General features: G+C 29.9%; 2 protein-coding genes across 2 annotated transcripts; one reads left to right on the top strand and one right to left on the bottom strand.

The window, feature by feature from the left end:
• Positions 1-2,313, top strand: LOC129925790 (probable E3 ubiquitin-protein ligase makorin-1). Its single transcript, XM_056026362.1, has 5 exons — positions 1-59; positions 598-732; positions 973-1,304; positions 1,530-1,738; positions 2,140-2,313. The coding sequence occupies exons 1-5, from the start codon at positions 1-3 to the stop codon at positions 2,311-2,313; spliced, it is 909 nt and encodes a 302-aa protein (XP_055882337.1).
• Positions 2,314-6,183: 3,870 nt separating this feature from the next.
• LOC129925789 (probable E3 ubiquitin-protein ligase makorin-1) lies at positions 6,184-9,763 on the bottom strand. The gene is made up of 5 exons (XM_056026361.1): positions 9,687-9,763; positions 8,138-8,325; positions 7,611-7,846; positions 7,023-7,198; positions 6,184-6,238 (listed from the first exon to the last, which is right to left on the bottom strand). Exons 1-5 carry the CDS (start codon positions 9,761-9,763, stop codon positions 6,184-6,186), a joined length of 732 nt encoding a protein of 243 aa, XP_055882336.1.
• Positions 9,764-10,528: the final 765 nt, after the last annotated feature.

The following is a 10,528-nucleotide window of genomic DNA, read 5'->3' as shown; positions in this document are numbered from 1 at the left end:
ATGGCTGAAGCTTGCTTTGAGACTTGTTCACCAAACATCCGACTTCTCTACGATCCAAGGTAAGTGATTAAAATGTTAAATTTTTTCAACCTTACAAAATTTTATATTTTAATTCTTTATTTTTTTATACACATTTAAAGATAATACTATCAGTTTCATGACATTACACGAGGTTAGAGCATACGCCAATGTTTTATTAAATCTATTTTACAAGTTATCATTACACTAAATCTCTAGTATGATAGGCTCTCTTTCTGCACCTATATTTATTATACACATTTAAAGGTAATATTATAAAGCTCATGACATTACACGAGGTTAGAGCATACGCCAATGTTTTATTAAATCTATTTTACAAGTTATCATTACAATAAATCTCTAGTATGATAGGCTCTCTTTCTGCACCTGCCCCCTCTCTCGTTGACTCGCTCTAGATTATATTTTAGTAGAACTTATCTACAATTTCAAGTTTATATAGAACAATACAAGAAATATTATAGATAAACAATTCAAGTTTGATATTATTATTCCCAGTATACAATCGACACAAATAGACATTTGATGCTATTTTTTCCTTAATTTTTTTTAATTTTCCAGCTTTCTGTTAGAAGGTCCATATCAATGCAAAGAAGAGAAATGTTGCCAAACATTGTCAGACAAAGCTTCAAGTACAACAAACTCATGTCTTCATTATTTTGTGTATCGACGTTGTTGCAACAGGAGACAATGCAGGTAAGCTTTTTAATTTTTTTGTTGTTGTTGTAATATCACATGTTAAACAAGACATAGATAGCCAAGCACTTCTTGTAAGAATTATCTATATAGATATTTAGGCTACTTAATATGTAAAATATAAGATATAAAATATTTTTATAATGATAGTTCTAATGTTTAAAAAAAAAATCCTAATTTTATATATATTGTATAGTGTTCCTTTTTTTACGACATACTAATCTTCTCTGTCCTGTCTAGATTCAGGCACTGTAAACCAGATCAACACGTCATCCAGACCACTTCACAAGATCAACAAATTTTAGAAAATTTCGTTAACCCTTTGTACACTATCCAAGAACTTTTAGACAATATCCCACCAATAACTATCAAAGATCTGAAAGAATGTGGTATCCTGACAGAAATGGGTTATCAAGGAAGTTCAGAACAGGATGACCAAACGGCAATTACTGATCAAGAAGTTTCAGTGCCGCCTACAAAACGAAGTAAATATGATTACTCCCATTGTTTAGAGGACGATGACATTCTAAGAGCAGAAGTTATTGTACCTAGAAGAAGTTGTACTAGTGAAGGTGGGATATCAATTTATTGTTTACGTTACATGCATTTCAGTTTTTCTAGAACTAGATTTAGACTGCCTTTTTAACCAGACCTCTAAGATCTGGATTTCCGTGTATGTGTAAAAAAAAAAGAGCTTTAAAAAAAAATAATGCACTTTAGTTTTTGAATAGTTAAGTCTAATTTATTGATTCCTACTTTAAAAAATTTGAAAATATTTTGTTATTTCATATCTCTAGATGACACTGAACAGTTCAGATCTGATTTGATATCATTACTAGACGATTCAGGAATCCATGGTTCTATACAAGATCTGTGTCCTTATAATGACATGGATGAATGCCCCTATCAAGACGATTGTTTATTTGTTCATGGTGACCTGTGCAACGTGTGTAGAATGCCCAGACTTCATCCATTAGATTTGAACAGGAGAATACAACATGCGACAGTAAGTAATGGATTAATATTTAGAGACTATTTAAAGTCCTGTCCTAATTATTATAGGCTAATAAGTAAAGTAATGATCTATTTTTTAAAGACTAATAAAATAATTTTCGTATTATATAGACTACTATATAAAGATATCAAATGATATGGTAGTCTCTATTTACTTAGCTCCAAATAATTCTAAAACTTACATTATAAATATTAATAATTGGAATAAATTATTGTATCACAAATATTGTCTGTTTCAAAAACTTTTCTTCTGTAACTTGTTTACTGTTTCACCATTAATTTCTTAATTTTGGTATCTTTCTGACTGTTTCACAGACTTCAATCTCCTGTATCATTTTTCGTTTGTCTAAAGTTTTTTCTCTCATTCTAGTATCTACTTTTACATTTCTTTAGGATTGTTTGGCACTACACGAGAAACAAAGCCTGGGAAAAGAATGCGGCATTTGTCAAGAATTGATCTTTGAAGAGGATTCCCTGTTTGGGCTTCTCCAGAACTGCAAACACAGCTTCTGTCTGGACTGTTTGAATCAATGGCAGTTGCTGGGTCCTAATGAAACAAGGCTGTAAGTATTTATGTTTTTTTATAATTATAATAATCTGGAGGCGCGATATAGATTTTTAAGGCGCTTTTGAGTTCACCGAGCTCTAACGGGTTTCGCACATTTGTCGCAAAAAAGTAGGAGCGGTTGGTCGTTGTGCTGGCCACATGACACAATCGTTAACCATGGACCACACGAACAGATGGCATTTGCATTATCTATTCCACAAAAGGAAAGGTTCGAAGGGGTGGGGGAGGGTAATATAATTAATATAAATAATACAAAAAAAGACATGTGATAATTGACATTTTTGATGGCAGTTTTAGAAAAAATATTTGATGTCAGCTTGGGAGGGTGAAATGGTGGACACCCAAATAAAACATCGAGCTCGGAATAATTGTTTGGGAAAACTTTAAGAATTTGAAATTATTTTCATAAAAAGTATTTCTCTAAAAGAAGTAAAAGAATTAATGCTAGTGAATATTTATTTGTAAATTCCCATTATTAGATTACACTCTTTTCATGAGTAGATGATGTAAAATGGGTAGAAATTGGTAGGTGAAATCCTTAAAATCCCAAAATTGGCTGTGAAATTAATATATATATAATATGAAAAATGTCTGTTTATCGATAAAATATAATATATTTAACATTTTTATCTTCAGGACCTGTCCTATGTGCCGTACCGAGTCACAGATTTCCTTTCCTAGTAGATATTGGTATGAGTGTTCAGAAGAAAAACACAGACTCGCATTGGATGAAAAAAAATTTGAACACAAACTAATGTTAGCTACATTTTAAGTTATTACATGTATAGTCTGTTAAGTTTATTCGAATTGTACATATAGATGTGTAATTAATGTTTGTTTGGTATTTTTAATTCATTTTTCTACCTCACCATTTTATGTCTTTATATAAATATTTATTTGATGTTTAAAATGTAATAAAGAGACAGAAAAACCACTTCGAATTTGACTTCCCTTGCCTTATTGTTTGTGTATAAATGTTAATGTTATAATTAAGAACAATTTAAAAGAGAAATATTCTTTACCATAGCAAAATTAATAAAGATCTTTGCTTGTTTTCTTTTTTTTTTTAATTCCACTATAAAGTGAACAAAATTTTAATACTTAAAATTACACAATTATCTAATAAATACAAATTAATTAATAAAAAGCTTGAGACACATTTCATTAAGCTAATTCATTTCATACCTTCGAACAGATTGTCAAAATATTTCTATTTTATTTAATCAATATAATATCTATAAAATTGAAACTGTATCAGGTCTTCAACTAAACATAATGGTATGAGGTTTACATATTGGAAAATAGGCAGGAAGTACCAACAAAAAATGATGCCTAAGACCATTAAAAAAAAGATGTGAGTAACTCAAATTAAAGTACTTCTTTCAGACCTTGAGATTTGAGTTGCAGATAATGTAAATGTATTTCCATAGCCGACGGCTAACGAGAACTTCATGTGGCTAGCACGACTATCAAACTAAAGTCAGATACCAATTAGGTTGGGTTGACTCAGGGGCGTAGTAGTAGGATTACTTGGAGAAAGTTTTCGCGTGGCTATTAGAGGTTCACCAAATATAAATAGCCAAGCGAGTGTGCTACTCACCCAGTCTTAATTGACACAATTTAGTGCAAATGTTTAAAGAAAATGTAAATACAAACTATAAGTCTAGTTAGAAAAATAAAATGCCATTAATTTTCAAATATATTTGTTTTTAAATATGGGGAGAAATAGATTTGTAAGGCTATTCATATTTTGAATTACAAGTCGGCTTATGTAGAAACTGTAAGATGGATATCTAAATATGAGATCTACAAATTAATTGTTTAGACATACAATTCTATACACAAAAAGAGAAATAATAATTCACCATTAACTAGACTATCCTGTCTTTGTTTCTGCTGTTTGACACACTAAATAAATAAAAGACAAGTCACTGTTTTTGATACCGAAAGATGAGTACAGCGATTCATATGACTACACAAACCCAGTTGCGTCCTGCATATTTTCCATCAATTTTAGTAAGCCACATTTACATTTAAATATAAACACAATCTTTCTTTATAATGACATTATACAAACTTTTTACTCGTCTGAATTGATATATAGATTATTTCTAAAAAGAGAAAAAAAAAACACTCATGGAAACAGTACCAGGAAAAAGAAGAAGAGGCAGACATAGAAAACGCTGGGAAGACAACATGAAAGAATAGAAAGGCCTAAAATTAAATGAAATTCGACCCAAGGCATAAGAAAGAGAGAAATGGGGAAAGATGGTCACAGATTTATTTTTCCAGTAGATAGTGGTACGAGTATTCAGATGAAAAACATAGACTCGCATTGGTTGAACAAAACTTTTTTTCTTGTGTGGTGCCCCAACAAGAAGTATTAGATGAACGTGATTGTGACCATAGATTTGTTTGTTTGTTTGTTTCTGTTCTGATAAAATGGGAAAAATATATACTATACAAAAAGGATCAAATTTCTATATAGATACAAACACGTTACTAAAATATAGCGAAAATATTAGTAATAGTAAAGTGCTGCATTTATCTATCCATAACATAAGCTCTAGCTTAGGGTCCACACTTGTTTCGTCCCCCCCCCCCCCCACCTGAAGAAATATTTTGAAAAAAAACGTTATTATTATTATTATTATGTTAGAAATCAACGAATAGTCATTCTCTGGCGCTGCCAGGGTTGAGTTTTGCTAAAAAGAAACAAAATTCATCGTAGTCCCTTTAACAGTTTCCATTGAGGAATTTTCTGGTGATGTGGCAGGTCTGCAGCAGTACCACCCTCTGACAGGCAAAGAGAATGTTCCTAAGAATGTTAAGGGCTTTAAAGCAGTGCCTTTGTGTGACGGTCCCCAACCGGTACGCGTACCTACACCTTTATCAATGTGGAGAAAAAATATTACTTTTCTTGTATTTTAAAGTTTATTATTAATTTATTTAATAGTTAAAAGTTAGGCAATTCATCATTGAGTACCGGCACCTATTTTTTAAAAGCACAGCTTGAAGTTATCTGTGTGATCAGTTGTTATTATCCCCTCGGTTGATATAAAAATGGGGTATATTGTTATTTTGGATAACTTACATTAACACTTAATCTCCAAGCCTAGGGTTCCATATTTTTTTACCCATTTTTCAGAGCTCACAAAGGCCTCATCAAACACTTGAGGAGGCGCAAAAGTAAATTCCAAAGCCCTCAGCGCCCCTGGATAACATAAGTGGTCATTATGGAACCACGATGGAGAACTATATGTATTGATCAATTAAAAATAACATAACCGATCGAAACTAATTTATACAGGTATGTTTAATAAAAGTTTTGTTTTTTTAATCATGAAAATATTAGTATGAATTTCATTAAAACTCAACTTTATTCATTTTTTTTTTGCTACATCCATTCATAAGATGTTTGTTTGTACAATGTATAAAAATGTAATACTAATAATAAGGCTATGTATGTGTTTTCATTTCTTTGTACTACTTTTGAGTGAACTTGAAATGTATGCATATGCTCAATTTAATTGTTTGATTTTCATTGAATATTAATGTACACTTCTAGTGATGGGAATTTAAATATATCTAGATTGCATCGATCTATGTAGTAATTAGTGGTTGATATTTTACAAGATCTTTTTTAAATTAACTATATTCTGTGTTGATAGTTAAAAGACATTACAAGAAATTTAACAAAAATATGAAATTAAAAAACAAAACAAAACAAAAAAAAAAAAGAAACAAAAGTCTATTATATGATTTTTTCTTTTATTTACATGATAATGTTAAATCACAAATATTACACTCCCTCTGATAATATATAATAACAAAGATATCTCTAGCTAACAAATAGACCAATAGGGATTTTATCCAATTAATGTAGTAAAATATTTGAATTGTTCATGACATTTTTGTTCATACCTAAAATAAAACAAAAAGTAAAGCTGTAAGAATTGCAGGTTGTAAGAAAATGTAAGATGGTATATATACATAGATGTACATGTATATAATGAATAGAAGACCTTCATAAAATCAATCTTAAAATAAATTTTTAAATCGAAGAACATTTTTTGTTCTGCCTTGACAGAATTTAGTTTACTATATAATTTAACTATTTTTTTTTTTATTTCTTTAAAAAAACTGAAAATTAAAACAACCCTCAGTTTAATAATTACCTCAAAACCCCTCGGCACATAGTTTCTTACATTCTATCAGCCTCATCTTTGACAGTGGACATGTGATCCAATATTTAAAGTCAAATACAAGGCCTGAAGGAGTTCGACAGACTGGACATGCTCTGATAAAAAAAAACGACATTAAATCAATGGCAATGAAAAGAATCAACAAGTCAAACTTGTAACAATTTTTTTTTAAAAAAAGCGAATTAGTTTAAGAAATAAAAACAAATGTATCCCAAACAATGTGTTCTCAGACCAAAAAATAAAAAAAAGACATAAATATGATCAAAGTCATTTAGCAAATTCGAATGTTGAAAGAAAGATACTTATTGTTTGTTTGTATTTTAATTTAGCATAAGTAAAAGGCTATGTTTAATATATATATATATATATATATATATATATATATATATATATATATATATATATATATATATATATATATATATATATATATATATATATATATATATATATATATGCTCTATAACATAAAGGGGATTATATTTGTATAGTCAGAGACTTACCTGTTATTAGCCACGCCCTCGTTCTTTTGCCACAGCTCTATGCATTGTGAGCAGAAACAATGGTTGCAATTTTCTTGAATGCCGAAAAGATTTCCCGTCTGTATCTCCACCACTTTTTCCATACAAATGTTGCATTCCATGTCCTCACTCTGTTTCTTGTGCATTTCTATGCATACCTAAAAGAAAGATATCAGAAAGAATAAGAATTATTATGGTTCAAATTATACATGTATAAAGAAAGAAATATTTTTAGTCTTAAAATGCCTATCAACTGAAGTTATGAATCTTTTGATATATTAGATTAAAAACCCTAAAAGCTATGCATAAATCCTTATACTTAAAATCTAACGTTAAAATTTTTTAAAAATGTTAATAAAAGGATGATCAGTTGAAAGCGACACAATGAATATAAAAAGTTGCTTTTTTTTAAATACATAATCTTCTCAATAACATACATTTATGCTACGATTAAATATGCCTTACCACAAAAAGATAGGAAAAAAAGAAGGCCAGTTATATTTATTGATAATATGTGTGGACAAGGTTTTAGTCTTTTCGTAAAGTTAAAAATGTTTTTTAAATACTTACATTATAGTGCTCGTCTGGATCAAATGGATCTAGTCTGTGAGTATGACACAAGTGGCAGATGTTGCCATGTAAATATGGACAGTCATCTTCACATCCGTCCGTATCGTTCAGAGGGCAGAGTTCATACTGAGCTTCAATTCTTTCGTCCTCAGAAGAAACTTCCGTGGGGGAATCAGGCTCATCGTTTGTCAGGTTTCTTTTGTTCTCGGAGGAATCAGATTCGTGTCCACCATTCACTGTCAATGAATTATTTTTTTTTATAATTCTATAATAATCAATAGATATCAATTGCACATTTAGTATTATCATTACTTGCGTATATTTATTCCATTTATGCCAACTGGTTGAGGTGGTAACACCTTCCAATCGCTCACATAAACTTATTCTGTATGTCTTTTTTAAAATGTAAGTAAATAAAACCCTAAATTCTCTTTTGGTAAGTGCATATTAAACAAAACATTTTGTATTAACATTTCATATAATAAAGTTAGGTTAAAGATAAGAAAATAAAAAGATTGAAAACTTACCTCCCCAGTAATTTATAAATTCTGTGTTTTCTTCGTTATCATTGGAATGTGGTTCTGTGGATGGTACTAAACCAGATGGGGACTGATTGTAGTCTTCTGTTGAGGTCAAAGATACAGATTGGATGTTATAGATACACTCTGTGGTATCAGGATCAGCCCATGTTTCATTTGATGCATCATTTGACAGTCTGTGGATTCAATTAAATAATAAAAGTAATTAATTTTATAATATATTTTATAGTGCGTTAATTATTTCCATATTGAAATAAATTATAGGTAGATATGAAGATGTTTGTTTTTTATTATTACTCAAAAGAACTAATATTTATTATATATATTTATTAATATTAATATTCTGTGTACACTTTTTTTTCACCTATCAAAATTAATACATGAGCAAGATTTTAATCAAGAATATAATTCATGTATATTTTGCTTATAAATTTAGTAGATAAAAACTTTTTTTATTTTTGTTTAAAATAAAGTCAGTTTGTGCTGGATGGTTCAAACTATGGTGTCTGAATTTAAATCTCTATGTAGGTTAAAAATAGGAAAAAAGGTTTGACTCGAGCTAAAGTGCATTTGCTATGCACCCATAAACTTTACGGTAATCTTTTATTGTAAAACCCCATAAAAGACCTAAAACCTAAACAGTACAATAACCACAGTTCAGCAAAGATCGATTTTAATGGGAAAAAAATTAGGGTTTTTATTTGTGTGTTTATATTTCATTAATGTTTTACATAGCAGATTCTTAAACAAAGCACTTAAAATTAACAAACAAAACATGTATACATAGAATAACACCTTGTCTTGTAATTGTTATACCGTTTAAGATATATCTAACATATTAGTCGTTTTGGGAATTTGAATGTGGTACAAATATAAATATTGTTTATTATATTAGAAAAAAATAGGATGTTTAAAATGCTATAAGGTAAAAATGTATTCGATATATAAATGAAAAGTCAGAGGAATAACATGAGTAAATACAAGGTTACACACACAGTTTGTGTGGAAATACCAACTCAAAATCGGCCCCCGAAGTGGTCCACCAAGGCAGATAAAAAGGATGGTTTTAACATTTTCAGAAAGAAATTCTATTAAAGAAAAATGACAGGGAAGAATGTAGAAAGAAGGTTCTAAACTAGACGGACGGGCAGACAGACCCACACAAAACTAAAAGCGTCTATTCCCTTTTCGGGGACCGCTAAAAATATAATATTTAAGAAATTGTTTCTCCTAAGTGAACATATATGCAAATACTGTAATAATTAATAGAACATAAAATCAATATCTATTGTATTCCTCAACTTAATAACTTTATATAGTGTTGGGAACAACAGCGATGTCGATGACTTGGTTGGTATTGTAATATTAAAGTAATAAAATGTTTCTTTAGAAAAAAATAAAAGGGTAAGTATTTAATTAAATGTTGACTATAAGATTTATACACATGATTAAGTTAAATGTACTAAAATAATAACAAAATAAAATTAAAATTTGAAAAAAAATATTAATATAAAAATATACATTGAGAATCAATTACCTTTGATTATTCCAGTTTTGTATGCAATGAACATAGCGACAAGCTGACATTGATGTTTCTTGTCCACTCTCAGCCATAATGTAGAAATAACACAAACTTTTCACTACAAATTAAATAATCCTAATGAGAAATAATAACACTTCGAAAAGAGAATCCAAAATGTGGAGAAATTCACATCGCTAAAATGTAGATCTTCTCAAGTTGATTCGTAAGAAGTCAAACAGCTGGACATAAGAGTAAGTGAGGTTTATATAGGAGGCTTGGACAATACTCGTGACCATAAAAAGGCGGGTCTTCCCTTTTTGAAGAACAATTCAGCTTTGGTGGGAGGGGACGTCAGTCGACCAAGGCGAGAAGTCAGGTGTGGACAACACTGATGACCACCTCTTGTGAAGGGGCGGAACATTTCCTTTGTGACCAACGCTGTAGGCTTTTCAACCTGGAGAGGATGGGCGTAGTTGGGCTGACTTCAGTAGGCTGATTGTATAACTTCTAAAGGAATGTTGCTACATTAAAGAAAATAAACTTTATACAAAGCTTAGTGTCTATTTAAAAGACATTTAGGGAGTGTAGCATTGTTCTACGAGACAATGGGGTCGGTGTTAAGTAAAAGAAAAAAAAAAGAAAAAGTAAAAAAAAAATATTTGTATTTAGTAGATTAGAGAACTCAAATTTTGAAATGATTTCTTTTTGAACTAACTAAAATTATTATTTTAAATTGATTTTTCATAAGATCTATCCAAAAAAAAGTAAACAATTGTCCTAAAGAATGTCTAAAGTTATATAATATATGCAGACACTAAATAGATCAGTGAGATTCATAACTAACGAATATTAACATC

This window comes from Biomphalaria glabrata, chromosome 4 (genome assembly GCF_947242115.1).
Source record: "Biomphalaria glabrata chromosome 4, xgBioGlab47.1, whole genome shotgun sequence".
NCBI lineage: Eukaryota > Metazoa > Mollusca > Gastropoda > Planorbidae > Biomphalaria > Biomphalaria glabrata.
This window is presented reverse-complemented; position numbering and strand designations above follow the sequence as displayed.

Bases quoted from the DNA above. Each gene is read 5' to 3' on its own strand.
- LOC129925790 (XM_056026362.1), top strand. From the start codon at position 1: ATGGCTGAAGCTTGCTTTGAGACTTGTTCACCAAACATCCGACTTCTC. The intron at 60-597 runs GTAAGTGATTAA...TTAATTTTCCAG, and splicing joins CGACTTCTCTACGATCCAAG to CTTTCTGTTAGAAGGTCCAT. The intron at 733-972 runs GTAAGCTTTTTA...TGTCCTGTCTAG, and splicing joins TGCAACAGGAGACAATGCAG to ATTCAGGCACTGTAAACCAG.
- LOC129925789 (XM_056026361.1), bottom strand. From the start codon at position 9,763: ATGGCTGAGAGTGGACAAGAAACATCAATGTCAGCTTGTCGCTATGTT. The intron at 7,847-8,137 runs GTAAGTTTTCAA...ATTCATTGACAG, and splicing joins ATTTATAAATTACTGGGGAG to TGAATGGTGGACACGAATCT. The intron at 7,199-7,610 runs GTAAGTATTTAA...TCTTTCTTTTAG, and splicing joins ATCCAGACGAGCACTATAAT to GTATGCATAGAAATGCACAA.